We start from the raw sequence: 18,990 nt of genomic DNA, 5'->3' as shown, positions 1-18,990 counted from the left end.
ATCATTATCAACGCTTAGAGAAGACGAAAATGTGCCGTAAAGATATCTAGTAGTTACTACATCTTACCCCTCTATGCCGTTATATTGTAACGTCGCATATCAGTTTCACTATTTGTACTCATCGCCTTTCTTATCGTGGCATTAGACTTGCGAGAGGATGTATAACATTCCACGTTTTCACGAATGAAAAAGATTGTAGGCTATAGAGGGTTAAGAAAATAAAATGGATATTTGCCAGGAAAGATTACAATTATTGCGGGACTTTGTTCTTTTTTATTGGATTCAAATATCGTAGGTTTCTATTAAGTCGTAAATTTAATATTTACATAATTAAAAATACGTCACAGTTTTTTTAAATAAAAAAACAATTTTATATTTCATGATTTTAGTGATATACCATACGGGATAAAAGACTATTCTCCGTAACGGATTCGCGAATCAAATGAGAAGCGCTAGAAGTTTAATTCGTCATTTTCAATTTCTTGTCTTCCATTGAGAAAGTTAAACACGTCGCGAGAACACGTTTAACTGTCGATATAACAATATTTCCTAAGATATGCCGAGTTAAATTGCAGTACCACAAATTCGCGGTTGGTAAAGAACCATCGGGATATCGCATATATTCGATAATCTCATAAATACCTGCGAATTAAATAACGAACCGAGTTTCGCGTTCCTGATTATACAGTCGTAGGTGTAGAACGTTTTCAAATACGAAATACGATATATTGATCGGCAAAATTTCTACGAATACCTTTCGCCGGCAACGCAGATATTTAATATCGTCTAGACGATAAATCTTACGTTATCAGTGGGACATAATTAATTAAGCTTCGTCCGCGGGATGTCGTGCCGGGTAATAATCGTTAATTGTAACAACGGCGCGCATTATAGGGAAACCCGATTCATCGATTTGCCGTACGTTCAGAACTCGTACGGTTCCATCAATAAAGTCGCGTCCATTAACGGCGACGGAGAACCAGAGTAACCAGAGACGATCATGCCCGCGTAATTAGGTATAAACCCCGGCGTCGGTCGACACGTCGAAACGCGCAGCACATCTCGTGCGAGACGCGTCGCGACGACCGGTGGTCTCGGTCGTCTACTCCTCGCCGTGTCCTCGCTCGCGTCCGACGCCTCATAAAAACATAAAACGCGGCGGCGGTGACGCCGGTGACGCGTCAAGCGAGCGTCGGCCGGCGCGGGGCGAGGCGGAGCGCGGCGAGGCAAAGATGCGGAGCCGGGGGGGGGGGTAGGAGCGCGGCGCGGTGTGGCGCGTTGCGTCGCAACGGTGGGAACGTTCGACGTGTGCGAGCCGACCGTAGCCGGCTACGTGTGTACGCGTTCACGCTCGCGACCGCGATAGAGCGCGGGTAGAGGGAGTGGGGTGACGGCGCGGCACGGCGGTGTGGTGGGGGATCGAGTAGACTCGCGTATTCTATGGGCGGGGCTTTGGCCAGCTGGCAGATGTTTCCCGCGCGGCCGCGTCATTCCTCTAGCGTAAACCTACGCGACGGGAAAGTAGTCCCGCGCCGCGGCGCCGTGCATTTCCCTTCCCGCGACGGGCGACGGGGGTATCGGGGGTAACCGCCGGCCACCTACGTGCGGATTTTCGCGCGCGAGTGAACGATCCGACGGCACCGAGCCGCCGAGGGGGTAGCCGGATTCCGTCGAGGCCGGGATCGTCGAGGATGAGCTGACGGGGGATTGGTCCGAAGCGAGTCGCCGCTCAGGGCAGAGCGAAGTGCGCGGCTTCTCCCCCGCTCGGGCGCCGCGAGCCGCCTTCTCTCGATCGTACGGCTAGGCGAGCGGCGAGCCGCGACCGGCGAGGACGAGGACTCTCTCCGAGCGTCCTGTCCTCCTCCTCCTCGAGGTGAGATTCCCGCCGATATCCGTCTCACGCGGGTTCATAATACGCGAAGGTCGTAACCGCCGCAACGTATACGGCTACGCCGCGGTTCAACGTACGTCGTCACGGACTTGTCACGCGCGCGCGCGCGCGCGCGACGATTCTACCGGCGCGCGAGGGTAGAGCGAGCGTACGCGAAACGTCGCTCCGCGTCCCGGCGTATCAATCGGACGAGTGCCGAGAATTCTCGTGTGATCGCGAGCAAGTGCGAGGGGACTAGAGACATCGATTAGGACAGGTATCTCGCGTGCGATTCAACTTGGACGCGAGTGTCGGTTGTCAGTTCAACCCGAGTCGTCGTTGTGCGACATTTCGTGGGAAAACGTGCGGGCGGGAACGACTGGCGAGTCGTTCCGCGTATCGCGAGTGAAGGAAAAGCGTCGAGTGTCGAGTGAGCTCGAGTGGCCGGAGTGCCGACGCCCCCGGTGGAGAAAGGAGCGCCCAGCGCCCGCGCCCGAGTCGCAGTAGCGACGTTCCTGACGCCGGGCGGCGGAGTGATCCACGATCGACGGCGCGCCGTGCCGTGGGGGCCCTCAGCTGTTTCCCGCCAAAGATCGCCATTACAAAACGCGTTCGGGCGTTGTGTGTGCGCGCCGCGCGGAGCGTGTGGCTGTCCCGTGGACGAATCTCCCGTGCGTGTCGCCGGCGTTTTGCCCGAGGAGAGGAAAACGGGGTCGTCGCGAGGCACGGCGTGAGCCGGAAGTGGCGAGTATCGCGTATATACGTGCATCGTGCCGCGAGCGGAGACGCGTTTGATAAAACGCGCGTTCGTTGTTTGTCCCTCTCCTCCGTCCCGGAGTGGAGTGCGCGGTCGGGCGACCAAGTGAAGGAGCGAGCGGGCGAGCGAGCGAAAGACGGAAGGACGGACGGACGAACGGACAGCGAGACGAGAAAGAAAAGCGGGAAAGAAGTGCGCGAGGAAGAAAGAGTGCGAGCGGATAACGCAAAGATATCCAGGAGAGCGAGCGAGAGAGAGCAGCCGCGACGACGGCCGTCGGAAACTCTTGGTGCCGCGGACTGACGAGATATGTCAGTGCAATTTGTTGCTGACGATCGGATTTTGCTCGAGGAAATCGTCGAGTCGATTGACCAGCCGGAAGCTGACCTGTGCGGGTGAGTTTCTTTTTCATCCATACTCTTTCCGAGAACAGAAAAGAGGCCGGGCGTTAGTGATAGTAGGTATAATGCGTGGCGATGGTGTGGCGTGCCGACTACCGCCATGAATCTATGCATGCGTGCACGTATATCTATATACGCATACATTGTACACGTATTACATATATATATACCCTATACCCGCGTTTGACATGACGAGGTTACATGGTGCGCTTCGTAACCGGGCAGAAAGAGACCGAGCGAGCAGGAGCGAGAAGGATACAGGGAGAAAAAGAGAAAGAGAGAGCGAGGGGGGGGAGAGAGAGAACGCGCGAAAGAGAGACGAGCGGTCTTTATTGGCTCTCTCGAAAGAGTGTCGTGCTCGATCCGCTTATCGCCTCAACCTGTTTGCGAGAGCGTAACGTAGCTGCCGCCGTGGCATCGGAGCGACGGCGGCGATGGTGGTGGTGTATCGGCATTGTCGGGCTCGCGCGAGGTGCGCGCGTATCGAGCCGCGCGAGAGAAAGAGAGAGCGCGGGCACAGCTGTTGAAGCCGGCCGGCCGGCCGGCCGGCGCCCGTCGCCCCGATATCCCAACCGCTGGTGGCTGCTGCTGCTGCTGCTGGCCCGATGTGTATGTGATCGCGACGCTGCGTCGGCCGCCGCCGCCGCCGCCGCCACGGCTCCCCGAAAGCCGTTTTCCGCTGGAGACGCAGGGACGCGTAGCGCCGCGTCGCCCCGCGTCGGACCGGACCGGCACGGCGCGGCGTGGCGCTCTCGCGAATCTCCGCGCTCTCCATGCGTTCACGCCCAACAAGCATGGCGCGCGCGCGCGCGCGCCCGCCCGCCGCCTCGTTCGTCGCTCGCGTCCGCGGCGGATGCCTCTCCTCCCTCGTTTTCGCGACGTCTCGCATTTCTTCCGTTATCGCGCGCGCACATCCGCATTTCACTCTTACGTAATGCAAAAACTCGTAATTTCTTTGGAATATCTCTCGTTCTGTACATCCATTGAGATTGGAAGAGGATATTCGTTTTCTTAAACACCAGCTCGGATCGGAATTCATCTTATTTTTTCTTCGGTATATTTTTTGTCACATTTTATGCTTTTCCAGCGTTATCCAGAATACGTTACAAATTTTTATTGTTTTGTAAAATCAGCTTGGGACCCTCTTGGGTCGCGTCAATTATCTATTAGAAACTGCACTATATGTTTAACAAAAGAATGGATTCTTTTGTAACTTTAGATTTGTCGATAAAAATTTACAAAACGCGAAGCGCGCACGCGTGTCCCACTTAAAATTAACATTTGTCAAGTCTTCCCAAGTACGAGTTTTATCTGTAAACGCAACTTCATTGATGTTGCTACAATACGTCGACAATTGTTATATAAATACGGTTCGTAATATCCGGCGATGAAAGAGAACTTACATAAAATCACTCCTACAAACATATAAATTTGTCGTAAAATCATAAAGCGATTTAGTCTTTCGTCCTGACGAAGCCGACGGATCGCGCCTCGTCGGATTCAAAGCGGCACGCCGAGCGTCACTTTTTGCGTCTTCGGCCGTGTGCGGCGTGGTTTTTTTTTTTTTTTTTTATCTCACGAGTACAACGATCGTAGAACAAAGAAGCAGGAAGGCGAGAGGAAAGTGTGTCCTTTTGTGTACAGCCGAGTGACCGACAGAGCCGGGAACGTACGGTGCCGCCGCACGCGTTACGCAAAGCCGCGTTTGTTGCACAATAATCGGTTTCTATAAATAACTCCAAGCATGCCGCGCTCCGGCTCGACTTCTTGTTTACATACGCTCATCACCGTTGTATTGCGCTTACTCGCGCTATGTCCCTCGGACTCCTCGAGTCCCTCGAATCGGCCTCGAATCTTATAGACTGAATCTCATACGCAGAAGTTTGGCAATCTACGCACTAAAGTTTACAGACATTTATCCAAGTTTAAAAGAGACGGTTCTAATACAAGTTCGTATATATCGTGGTGTCTATAAAAAATTATTCTGAATTAATTACATTTATTAACATTCCCGCGCCAAGTTCAACGCTTTTAGTTTCTTCCCCTTCAAAATTTGTGTTGCAAGAAGAATATCTTTATGGTACATGGATAATGTAGCGAACAACGCTGTACGTTCAGTGAAGCATGTCGAAATTATTCATAAAATCGTATGTTTCATATTTTTCCATATTGAATCACTCGCTCATTGTGATATCATTAATATGAAGAATGTAAGAGAAGCTGGGTGCGATATTATGTATGGCGTAAAAGTATAAAATAGCGTACGCCATGGTGACAAAGTGAAATATCAATGTTGTCATCGTCAAACGGATTATTACGATTGGTATGAAGCGTAAATAAATGATCGGTGTACGCGACATACCTAATAAAGTAATAATATCGTTCCTCATGTATCACCGCTTCATATATCACGTTACGTTATATTATTTATTGTTTCTAATCGCAGCAGTGAGAAAGAGAGAGAGAGAGAGAGAAGCAGTGGAATAACTCGGACACAGTCTCGTGTATCCGAATTATATAATTCATCACTCGTCGAAAGCGTTTTGCTTATGCTGCGTTATCCGATGGCATTATTCCGTGAGCTCTGCACGACGATAAGTCGACGTGGTTACGGCGACGTTAAGGGGGGGAAAACTATTTCCCAAACTTCCCTCGCGCGTTGGAATGTATAACTTTGACACCAAAGTTGAACGTAACGCACGAAGTCACCCTAAATATGTGCTTATCCGCGCTTTTAATCGTGACGCGACGAACACAATATCAAAGCCCGTTAAACGGACTGTCGTTACGTAATCATAATGGTTCTTGCATTACTGATCGTGATAAATTTGCTTAAAGTAATTTATTCCGACGCGCGCGCACCTCATCCGTCTCTCTGTATATATATTTATTCATTCGTCGGCTGGAAATAGCTTGCATTAGAAAGGCAAATTACATTTCACCTGTCAAATGCATCTGTTGGTTTCTGTTCGTAATGGACGAGTACAATTGTTAATTGGACGTTAAACGCAACTTTTCGTGTTCTATTTTTAATACGGTGTGTAATGTCCCCATATGTGTGTTTCATACTTGCCTACGTCAATATTATCCAGATATATCTTTTTACATTTTTCCGACGTTTCTCGAATAGTTGACATAATGTCGCGATTGTAATTTATAATTTTTCTGGCGCCCCTTTTAACGCCATAATATGTGGTTGTCGTGCACACAATACAATTCCTAATATGCATGCTTTGTGGCACGTAAGCATATACCTACGAGATAAAGATCACTGACATAACATCTTGGTAATATTTATCAGTGGTGCGACAGCTATCCCGAGATAACGCGTTAAACAGGGGTGATCGTTTCACGCTGAACGTTCGGACGTCGCGAGGCGCACGTTGCATCCGCGACGCGTCACACGAGTCTTTTGCGCGCAGTTTGTTTTTCCGTGTCCACACACAGAGAGAGACGGGGGAACGGCTCCATCTCTACTTCGATGCACTTTTCGCGTTCGCAAACTCTCGTAGCTTAACAAATGGGTCGAGCCAATCCTGACCACGGTCAACGTCGCAGCGTATCCATATCGCGCGCGTACATTGCTGTTTAAGTATATATGCACACACGTATGTGTACATATATACGTCGCGAGCGCGTGCACTCGAGGAGCGACGCGGGCGAGGCGAGGGAGAGCGCGACGGAGCGGGATGCAGCGAGTGAGTTATATCTCGCACGGTGCACCCACTCGCGCGCCGCGCGCCGCGCCGGGTTAACCTGTGCATTCGGGTGCGCGTGCACCCGCGCGTCGGAGGTTTACGTCATATAACGTTCGTTCCGGCGTTACGGCGCAGTTCGTGAAACGCGTCCCTGAGAAAACGTCAATCCCCGACAAATTAACGTCGTGCCCTGTAGCGGAGAAATAAATGCATTATAATAGGAAAGCCCTTCGTTGCGAGAAGTGAGATACGCGCGGAAAAGACTCCGAGCTCGCGAGTACAGAAATCTATATCTTATAAATTTACGTAATTTTGTTATAATATAGCATATTTATGGTAAATTTAATAAGATCTGGATTTCTGTAGTCGCGCGAGCTCTCCAGTCTTTCCGCGGGTGTCTCGCTTCTCGCGATGAAAAGGGGGCTTTCCTATTTACGATGCATTTATTTCTCGCTACTAGATATAATGTATCTATTATTTGTTGAAAGTGAATTCTACGCGTCGCAATTTAACTGATCCTCGCAACTTTGATGTCGGAGCAGAAACGTGACGCGACACGCCGCAAAGTTCGGCGCACGCCAAGGAAACGTCGCGACCCGACGCCGCGTCACTCGTCATTCCACTGCGAAATGTAGACGTTTGAACGGCTTCGTCTAGGAATGAGCTTAACACCTGTCGCAACTGCATAATTTTTTTTTCTCCAATCTCGTTATCCGCCGTGACTTCCTGCCGGCGCGGCGGTTTTAAACCAGGTCGGACATTCGCGACCGTCCGTTCGCCGCGATAAGCGCGAGCGAGAGCTGCAGCTCGCGGATTTGTGTTTTTATCGTTCATGCAAATACAATGCGAATGATAGGTCGGTCGCTTGCGGTATAATGTCCGTGATAGATAGAAGTCTCGTCCGCGATAGACATAAGTAGACAAAACGGGTCTTTATTTGCCTGTATCTACCTGGAAAATGACTTTGCAATAAAGCTCGCATACGTGTGCACGTGTTGGAAAGATACTTTACCGGTGTTGTACTATAATCTGCAATATCACTGGTAATTAACAGAAGACGTGCTTTCGTTTCTCTTGCTTCGCGAATATATATAGCTACTATAATAGACATAGGCAAACGGGTCTTATTTTTAGGATTCGCGATATAATTACATGCCATATACATATCTTCCGGCTTGACCTGTAACGAATCACTATTTCTATCTCTAGTTTATTAATCGATAAGAAAAGTTTAATATGCAGCTTTCTTACTCAGTTCACGAAACAGAGCTATACCTTTATTTTAGGAACCAGCTGGGATTAGACTTTACAATGTAGCACACGAGTAAAGTTGCAATTTGTAGGATTCTACGAGGAATTATAGAGAAAGCTATGAATTACAATATTTTTTTAATTAGTGATAATAAATCAATGTCTGTTTTTTCGATGTACAGTTACAATAGAGCGTATACAAGTAAGCTGTGTTCTATAACGTTTCATACGTTATAAGAAACTATGCTTTACAATAAAACTGTTTAACAATAATGAATTAATATAACATTCTCTGACGTAGCTTGAAAAATGTAGCGCGCAAGTGAGCTCTATTCCACAGCAGTTTACTCGTTGAGAAAAGTAAGGTAAATGTACCTATGTCTGTACATTTTTATCATTTTAGTTCTTAAATAAGTTATAACGTGAATTAAAATTAAAGAATTAAAGACAAAAATATTTTTCTTGTATTATATTTTCATTTTTGATTTTAATTCGCGTTATACTTATTTAAAAATTAAAATGATAAAGGTGTCCAGACATATAGGTCTTAAGTGTCCCGGCATTAGTACATTTATCTTATTACATAGCGCGGTAACGTTATTGGTATAATAATCACTAGCGGATCTTGACGTCGATAATGGGAGGGTTTGGACAAAATTATTTGATTTAATATTTTTCTTAGTATAATCACGCTTAGCTTTTACTTCATAATCAACGAGAACTTGAAACTTTTGATCTTGTTTTAATGCATTTTTTCTTAGATTTTTAAAAACATCCAATAAAACTGCTTTCTTTTATTTGGAAAGGGAGTTTAACCCCTCTCCCCAGGATCCGCCAGTGTTAGTAAATATTAACCTTCTTTGCGAAGAAATAAATAACGATACCGCGCTGTGTAATACGTTCGTCAACGAATAAACGCAATGTCTTACGTAATGCCCACGCGATCGCAATTTATTTGCACGCCAAGCTCGATAATCCCTAGATAGGCTATGCCGGGCGATGGGGAACGTGCGCGACCTAGCTCAACGAAGACTACGCAATTTTTCCGGTGCAACGTACGCATACGCGACGCGCGATCATCCGTCACTGGGTCGGCGGCTTTCGAGGTTAACCAGCTAGTCGCTTTGTGACCGTCTGCGAGCCGGATGGTCGCCGACGAGAGGCAGCTTAATCTTAAGCTATCCAGCTTTTTGTAACTTTTTAATAGTGTGAGCAAAAAAATTATTTTTGCAAGCAAAAAATAGCAAATAATTAGCAAATTAATTCCACATAACATTTTTTGTGTTCTGATTTGGCTTAGATAGCTTAATATACCTGCCGATGAGCCGGTATACTCTTGTCTGCTTTTTATGGTCACGCTTACGTTTACGTATACGTTTACGTATACGTTTCTCTTTCTCTCTCCGCTCGCGCGTGGGTGTGCGTGCGGGTGCGAGATAGGGAGTATGAATGAGGCCTCTGATTCCAGCGTCTAGGATCGTCTGTGCATGAGCTGCGATACGAACCGTTATCGCAGCCGGAACAATGATTGCTTGAGATGCAGTTACGAACGCGTTCTTCTTATTAAGTCGCAAGATGCGTCTCAGCCTCCTTTATCTTAACTCTGAGTACGCTCTTTGTAAAATACAGGAACTTTTGGCCGTTAAAATGCTTATGACAAAACACATGATGGATATACGACTCTTGCATAGGAATGGGGTGTCGAATAGAATGCCAGGTATAATTTCGTGACTGAAAGTACACAAAGCCAGCTGCCGCCTGGCTGAGAATGTCTGACGCAATCATTTTTCTTTGAAATTTTAAATTGGTGGTGATGTGATCTTTTTAATGAATTTATTCTTGTGTATTCCGGCTTTTTTCGTATAAAGTCGCGATTAATATTCACAAAATCTACGCTCTACAAATCTTACACTCCACTACATATATTAATTTATATTAGTTTACGTAGAACAAATTAATTGTTACAGAAAAATTTCTTACATTTTATTATCTTCTTTTATGAGAGATATTCTATGCAGCGTTAATTATCAATTTTATATGAACGAGAGATCTATGGAGTCTATCTTTGTCCATGAAGTTAAATACGAACACAATTCTAGTATCTCGGAATATGCTACAGAATCTTGTCATATGGCCGTATGATGCAGAACATTTGACGCATTTGTACACGTAAATATCAATCTAATTTCTACGACGCGCAACTTTGTTTCTCATAGAGAATAAGCGACTGTGAACCATGGAGACGATCTCGAAACTCCTTTCAGTTCTGCTATCTGACAGCAGACAACAATGGTTTCTCTGTTGACCTCTTATGCTCCACATATCCGTCGTGCACCGCAAACTTCGCTTACACAAATATCCTACGTTCGTGGAGGTGTCATATACGAATAAAAGCAAAGGGACCGACCTCAGACGCGGGAATAATACCTCCGTCTCACGCCCCTCTTTCATCTTTCTTTAAGTATTCAACGCGGTGCTTCTCTTCGTCGCAGTTGGTTTTATTCTAAGGATGTTGTATTCATGTGTGTGTGCGCGCGCGCGCGCGCGCGTATTTTGTACTCTATATCGGTATAGAGGAATGTGAAAAATTGTATCTTTCAAAATTGATAACAAAAATTGCAATTGCGAACATCGCATCTCCCTTTCAATTCCTTTAATTTTTGCCGAACAGCAATGTAATTTTTAACTTTTTACGTGTAAATGTTTGCAAAGTAAATATTGACTATTAAGTTTATAGCGAGAAGCTAAAGTCATCTTGTCGAAAGTGATCTTACGAAGGAAGACTGAAGCGTTAGGCAAGACGGTTAGAAAATATATTTTAGCATTCTCATATTTTTGTGTCTATTCATATCTAACAGAGATGAATTCTTTCCTACCTGCTACCTGGATCCTTTTTTCAGAATTACCCCGAAAAGAGAAAGGAAATGGCTAGAAGTACCTGCTGCTCTTTTAGCTTTAGAATGTGTTGAATTTAGAAAATGCGTGCAGAAAAAAATTCTTCTAAGTATCTACAGAAAAAATATTTCGGCAGAATCTAGTTTGTAACTTAAAGTTTAATCTAATTTAAAAATTAATATGTAATTCGGATTTCTCGACACACTCGTGAAAACCGATTTTATTAGTACACTCAAAAATTTTAATATTTGATGTTGAAAAAGAAAAGAAAGGGATGAAAGATAAAACGGATTACGAATGTATTACGAACCAGATTTAATTTTACAGTAACATTCAACGATTTAATTTTACAATAACTTTGTCATTGCCATTGAATGAAGATTAACATTGTTATAAGAGTAAAACTAAAGAATCGATTTCTGGTTACTTTTTTTTCTGGACATCCTGTATGTCTGTAGGATCGATCATGATCGAGTATTTGTGGAGGTTTGTGGTGCGCGATGGACACGGCCTAGTCATAACATTCGCGATAACGGGCGTTTTCTTTTTGACGAATGCTGACGTGCGGGAGGATGCAGCGTTCATATCACACATCAGAGAGTTAGCGTATAAAGAACGCCCTACGTTTTTTCGATCTGACGCAGTACACAAACTACCGGCTGTCATCCGCGCCTCGGTTCGCTGCCTCGATTCGTATCCCAACAGCTGGTTGACTCACGTCATTTTACGCACGGGAGCGCACGCATTCCAATCGTCATCTATATAAATTGTCATTGTTTTCCTCGCAGGTGCTCTCTCCCAAGTGATTAACAGCACATAACGTATTTACATACGTGCGTATGTCGTCGAATACGAACTGAAGCCTTTTGATTGTTATGTGCAAGTTAAAACACCTGAATTAACGAGGTGACATATGAGAACGTATTCTTTAGGCAATTGCAATGATTTTTTTAAATTGATAGATATAATAGATCATGTATCGAGAAATTTTTATTAACGGTATGAGAATCTTATACAAAAAATTAATTTTTTGATAATTCTATAATAGATAATAATTTTGTAATAAACTATTTATAAAATTATATGTTGCATAATACTGATGTAACTAAAAAAAGAAGGAAACTGTTGAAATTATCAAGTAATTAGAAAGTAAAGAGAGAGGAATGTTTGAAATAGTTTGAATGGAAGGTCGATAGATATCCGAGGATATGTTCCTCTGTCTTGTTGAAAGAAGAGTAAAATTCAGTCGGAGTAACCAAAGGTAAAGAGGAAGTGGTGGGATGGGACGAGAGAGAGAGGGAGAGAGAAGGCACGTAGAGACGACTCGACGTGGCGCCCGTTGGACTGCGTCTTACGTCACACTGCTAAATATATATATGCCTCGGCCGTTCCCAATCTCATATCCATTCTCGTTCTTCATTTCATCCCGCGTGCTGCAACGTGGAGAGCTAGGCGCGCACCGTCATCACTGCCAAAGACATCTGCGTATACGCGCTCTCTTGCGCGCGCGCGCGCTCGCACTCGCCGGCATGCGTGTACCTCTTCTCTTACTTTGTCCTCATGTGCGTGTAACTTGATACCGTGCGCCTCGGAAGCCGCAGATGCAACGGGCGTCCCGAAATCGCGCGACGCGACGTCGAGCCAACAATAACGTCGGCTGATTGTTATATTGGCCGGGCGATTACTCTGACGATTGAGATAGGTCTTGGAGATCGGACGTTCGTGGTTTCTAGGAACGCGTTCTCCGCTTCTTCTCGAACTCTCTCGAACCATTTTCCAAATCGCTTCGTAATTGCGCTAGACGATTGAAATATTATCTATATGTATATTTCTCAACCCGCGTTTTATCATTCTGTCAAGTTATACTTTTGAAGTTGCAAATCGAATATTAGTAATGTGTGTTTTGTCGTGATTTATTATATTTTTATATTTTATTCGACTTTCGCGCTATCTTGCACCGGTATTCCGTAGTGATCTTTTTATCTTTTGGATTCAAATTTAAGTTTTAATATTACACGAAGATATGTTTTTATTCAGCCGAGTGTGATGTACGGTAGCGAGCCATTGAAATAAGAAATATTCAGGGCAAGAGAGAAACCTATTGTTGCCTATTTCTGGCCCTAATCCTGTTAACATCTGCCGACGACAGTTCCGTTCGCAGAAGAGTCCCTTCCAGATGTTGTCGTAAGCAGTCTTCTCCCTACCTTTCCGTTCGTTTTTTTTTCTTCAGGCTACATAATCCAGAGAGGGCTATTTTATTTTCTCTTTCGTAGAGTAATAAATTCTGCGACTTTTATCATATTTTTTTTACACCTGGTTTATTTTCATCTATTTTTATATTTATAAAAATATGACATTTTAAAAAGATCTTGTTCTGAGCGTAAAGCTTTGCAATATTAATAATAATATGGTATACGCGACAAATCTCGTAGTACGAACAAGACTTGCAACGATAAAGCTTGTAGTACGAGTAACTTTTTTACACGATTCAAATATCTTCAAAAAAATGTGTACAGGATAAGATAGGCCGTAGCTATGACGATCTTTTCGATTACGTGCCTCTCGAGATAGAAATTCGACGAGCAATGCTACTTATACTAAGGAGTCATTCATCGACTGACATGATATTATGTACAATCGCGCTCATTAATGCCTGGACACCGAAAATTGGACGCGTTTCCGAACACATTCAAATAGTAGAAAGGTAGGAAGAAAAAAATGACTATTTTTTTCTTTCTAACTTTCTACTATTTGAACGTCTTCCGAAACGCGTACAATTTTCGGTGTCTAGACACTAATGAGCGCGACTGTACAACTTAAGGAAGAAGGGAAAATTAAGTTTGTGCACCGATAGGGTTTGGCTATTAGAAATGGAGTTTTGGAAATAACTGCTAGGGGAAATAGGCGTGGAGGGTGTTCGAGACCCTAAATCTACACACATCCACATACATACATATATGTATCAACCAATCGGGAATGGACGCGTGTACGTGACGTAAACTATAGATTTTAGTTACCCAGAGTGAATTTTGGAACGCAACCCAGCTGTACCAGCGTGGTCTTGAGCGTCCGTATAAGGTAGGAGTTTTACTGCGGACGGATCTTTTCCGAATTCATACCTGCTTTAGGTTAGGTCAGAGATCGAGTTTAGGGAAGGATCAGCAGACAGGCATCAGCAGGGAAGCATCAGTGTTTCTTTGCATCTTTTTTTCATATTATTTAATATATTTTATGTAAAAAAAATTTTTTTTTTTTTTATAATATCGAGATAAGTTAAGGTCTAGTTTTACAAACGTCGATTAACTTTTTATCTTAGGTTAACTCAGTGAGTAAAAGGTTAAAAGTTAACCAACGTTTGTGGAACTTGGCCTAAGATATAAAGTTTAACAGGGTATTCTGCTTTAAAAGGTCGTAAAAAGAAGGTATTGTCTAGAAATTTTGTTTAGAAAAACAAAAACAGCGAATAATATTGAATTTTGCATGTTCTTTAGCATGTTTTTTATTTTAATAATATATTTTTATTTTTTAAGTAACAAAAATGCTCTTTTTTTCTATGTTATATCCTGGTCACTAGGAGGTGTAAATGATAGCCACACTTCTGAATAAGAAATTTTTTGCATTTTAGATAGGTACCTACCTAGAACAGCTAGAATCATTTACACCGTCTTTCTTTGGGAACTTCTAGTGACTAGGATATAACACAAAAATGAAAAGTGTCTTTGTAACTTAGAAAATAAAAATAAGACTAAGAGAGCATACAAAGTTTTTAACGTTATTTGCTTTTTTTTCTACAAAAAATTCCTGAAAAATACCTTCTTTTTACGACCTTTCAAACTAGAATACCCTCTTAAAATGAAGCAAATTAAATTTTTAAGATAACATTTATTAGTATCTATATCTTACTTATTTTAAAAAATTTAATACAACATTTTTTTTATTAATAGGTATATCTTAATTATCGTAATTTTACAACGAATATCTTTATCTTTTGCATTTAAATAAGTATATCTAAATGCAAAATTGTACGACTAAGGAAAATAGAATATTGATTTTTAGCATGTGCAATATTATGCATGCTAATGTTGCACAGAATTACATGGAACACGGACCTAAAAACATCTAAATTCTCATCGAAGTCTCAATGGGAATTTATAAATGAAACTATCACAAGGTCGTTTATGAGCGATCCGCGCGGCATCTTGATCATCCGCTTTCGCACTGTCCTGCTCCCGTTAGTCACTCGCAGCTGATAGACGACCGCAGATATCGTGCAGAAGCGTTAGTAACAGGCAGCTGACTGACGCCAGCCGGCGGTTATTTTTGTAGCTATTATAAGGAAAAAAAAAGAGAAATCATAAAATGCAGTAAAGTCACGTTATGCAATGTTCCTAGAATCGCGCTCGTAGAATATGCAAATGGAAGGTCGTCCATTCTGCGATAACTTGCGTGTGTCACTGTTACGGTATCCACCTTCTTCCCCTTCTAATTCACAGAGTTAATTATTCAGTTCTTCTCAAGTTATGTGCGATGCGTCATTGGAATTTTCAGTATGCATATGCCGCCGCGTCTGCATATATTATACGTTTTACAATCGAGTGATCCTTGCAACCCGCGATAACTCGAATGCGATTATCGTATTTCGGCGTGTTATTCGACGAGAGAATATTTTAGCGTCATCATTACAACGTTAATATTCATTGAACGTCAACGGCGATAGATTTGGACGAAACGACGCTATCTTTATCGCTAACGAGGATGAATGGTCGTCGTCGTCGGCGTCGTTCAGTTCGGAGGACTCAGAATAGCGTTGTATCTGGAGCATATCACGGATCGTGTTTTTTCCACGGCGATTCTTACTGAAGCGCGTCTGCTATCCGGCCACGTTTCCTAGTCAGTCGCAGCTGATAGGCGGCCGTAGATAGCGACGCTCGTGCGAAGGCACCGGTAACAGCCAGCTGAGTGGCGCCAGCCATCAGCTGTTGGTGACTCACGCGAGCGAGTCGACTGAGAGTTTGCCGCGGACGGATACACACAGTCGCGCGTCGTAACACACACCAATACTAACAGGCGCGTGCGCCAGAATGCGCGCATGCCGTTGTCCGCGTCGCGTCTCACGAAAGCGCTCTCTCAACACGCTTTTTCCGTCTATCGGTGAAAACCCGACGGGTGCACGTGCACCTGGGATAGAAGCTCCGAGCGAATCGGTGCACCGCTACCTCGTCGTCCCTCTCATTTTTCCCTCTATCTTTGCCTTCCTTTTTTTTTTATCGTCGACGTTGCCCAACGTCGACGTGCGAGTTTATAATTGGAGCTAATCGCGCGATCAGCGAATGTCCTCTAAAGTGTATTTATTCTGACAAATAATCGCCGACGGCCACTGATAATCATTGATAAATATAATGGTAACAATACGGTTTGTTTGTTTCACTACCATACAGTTAATTCTTAAGCTTCTATTATATAGAGAAATTAATCTCGAGCGGTTTTTCACAATATTTTAATTGCAAGAAAATTTTTTAATAATTTTATAATATACGAAATGATAATAAGATTTATTTAAAATATATTAAAATATGACTGCAAGAAGATGTTCTGGATTTACTTTATTGATTAAAATATTGTTTTTTGTTTGCTTAATATTATATTGAGCTGCGTATATCACTAAAGTGTTTTAATATACTGCAGCTTCTCCCTTTTTTTTCTTTTTTTTTAATTTTTTATTATCGAAGATAATTCGACGGTATGTGTAGCCTAAGTATCACGTAACCTTGTAAAAAAAATTATCTCTTGCGGGTTCGACTGCTGATTATGGTTGCGGCACAAGCAACAACGGCTAATCACAGCTGTGATATTCACAGCTGTAGCTGTACTTGAAATTTACGAATACTAAAAATTAAGAGATAAAAGTAGAAATTAACGATTAATCTCTACTCGTTGATGACTTGGTTTACAATGTACCTGTTGGTTGATTATCACGAAACAATACAAAGAGCGAGAAAATAATTTAGGACTGTCACTATTGAGAAAGAAGAAATTTTACGCGTGTGGGAAGTTAAATATCATAAGAAAATTATGCTAAAAATATTACGAAAAATTAATGTAAGGAGCACATTATACGCGCGTTAGTGCAAAGAAATTGCGAAACTTGAAATTAAGAAAATTGAAAATGTACCAAGTACAACGGGACATAAGAGGATAATATATACATATATATAAAAGATAACTGTGAACTCTCTTTAGAGATGTGCAAGTGGCACACGATTGAGGAGATAACCGAGCCGAACTGACAATGAGATATGAAGAATAGGCGACGTAGGGTTATCTTTAGCGCGCGCGTTCTCCCTCGTACGGGTGGCAGGATTTCAGGGTGAAAAGGAAGGTAGCTCTATATATCCACTTCGCCGACCTACTTCGCCACAACTGATCTGGGCGAGCGAGCGCTTTGCGGGTATCCGGCGAACGAACGAGCTGACGTCACGACAGCCAACCATCCAGCCAGCAAGCCGCCGGCGTACCAGCTGATCTAATATAACCACTCGATGAGAGAGTACGCCACGTGGATTTCTGGTTCCGTGGACTTCCACGTGCCGTTATGAATGATCGCCGATGAATGCCGTGACCTGATTCAATCCCTCGTATGTTACTCGGAACAATTCAACCGTATGTTTATCACGAGGAAAGACGGTTGTTTTCGAAAATGGCAATACGTGTTAAACGTAATGGAATAATGATTTATTGCAGTATTAAACGGGCAGCATTGGCTCTGATGGATATTGTATGACGGCAATTGTGATTGAAATGTCGACGATGATGACGAGAGGCAGCGATGCCGAAATTAATGTAAAACGTACAGACGGAGTGACTTCATCAGCTATGAAATGTCACGTTATCAACGTTCCGTGTCGCTTTAATTCACGAATGACAAGGATATATTTAACATCGTGGCAGAAAGATTGCCTGTTTTCGAAGATACAGTAATAGCTAATACCGGACGGAGAGTTAAATTGTGGGATAACGCTACGTTATAACACACCTTTGCCCATTGTAAAATCTTTGATGGACGATCGTGATTTGAAAGCGTTATTACATCGCGGCGGGGATGATGTACGATTATGCCTTTGTGCGCGTGGTCGTAGTTCCGCGGTACTTGAGTGACATCTATGAATGAGTAACTGTTAATATTTCAACCAAAGAAAATTACTGGACAAAGATGACAAGCGGTCAATAAAGCATCGTGACATTTAAAGACGCTCTTGCTATTTTTACGTATTGTTATAGTCTTTTGGTAATACGTTTTATGAACAATAAGCGTTTTTTATATTGTTCGAAGGTTCATCAGTTGCATACCTTCTATCTCTTAAATCTTTATATTTACGTCGACAATATGTCACTTTTTGAAATATTTTATTTTAATACTTTTCTAATCCACGGTCTAATAATTTGATTTACAGTTTAAATTAATCTAAATTTAACTAAACTCTATCTAACACAATACAATTTTAATGAGTTTTATTATTTTTATACAGAGATATTACTGGAAAATTATGAAAGGAATGTTTTTCATATAATCGTACTATAAACAAAAATGATTACGCGATTATTTTTTGGCGAATAGCCTTTATACTCGTTCGTATTATCGGCACATGACGTTTCGGAGCAAGGAGCAAGGTCACGGTCCTCTCTGCTGAGTCATCCTCGCGGCGCTATACCCGCCATCTCGATCTTTCTCCTCCTTAGCTCTCTTCTCATTGCTTTTCTTATTGCTGCTCGTTAACGTATAATTTTCCCAGCTGTTTGTTGTTTCCTCATTTACCGACACTTTACCTACAAGTTAGTCTACAATGTTACGGAATGAGCATTGCATTATTAAGGACTTCGCTAACTTATTTATAAGTTCCCCGGAGTATATATATATATATATATATATATATATATATATATATATATATAGACTGCAGCATGTAATCACACATAACGACGCACATATAACTTTGATAGATTTAAGGAATATATCCCTCCTATCACAATCTTAATACGAAAATGATTTTTTAGATTCCATATTTCTAAAAGATACAGGATTTATTAATTTACCGACGTTTGCATGTTTTAGTGATCAGT

At 43.0% G+C, this 18,990-nt stretch overlaps 1 protein-coding gene across 1 annotated transcript in view; it reads left to right on the top strand.

Annotated features, from left to right (window-relative positions):
• Positions 1–1,519: 1,519 nt before the first annotated feature.
• Positions 1,520–18,990, top strand: part of Crp (transcription factor cropped) — a 147,242-nt gene continuing 129,771 nt past the window's right edge. Inside the window, exon 1 of the mRNA XM_077422356.1 lies at positions 1,520–3,022. Within this exon, the coding sequence (XP_077278482.1) occupies positions 2,937–3,022 (86 nt within the window). The 5' untranslated portion in view covers positions 1,520–2,936. The remainder of the gene's footprint in view (positions 3,023–18,990) is intronic.

The sequence above is a fragment of the Temnothorax americanus genome, unplaced genomic scaffold (assembly GCF_048541705.1).
Source record: "Temnothorax americanus isolate GAGA-0224 unplaced genomic scaffold, ASM4854170v1 Scaffold7, whole genome shotgun sequence".
NCBI lineage: Eukaryota > Metazoa > Arthropoda > Insecta > Hymenoptera > Formicidae > Temnothorax > Temnothorax americanus.
This window is presented reverse-complemented; position numbering and strand designations above follow the sequence as displayed.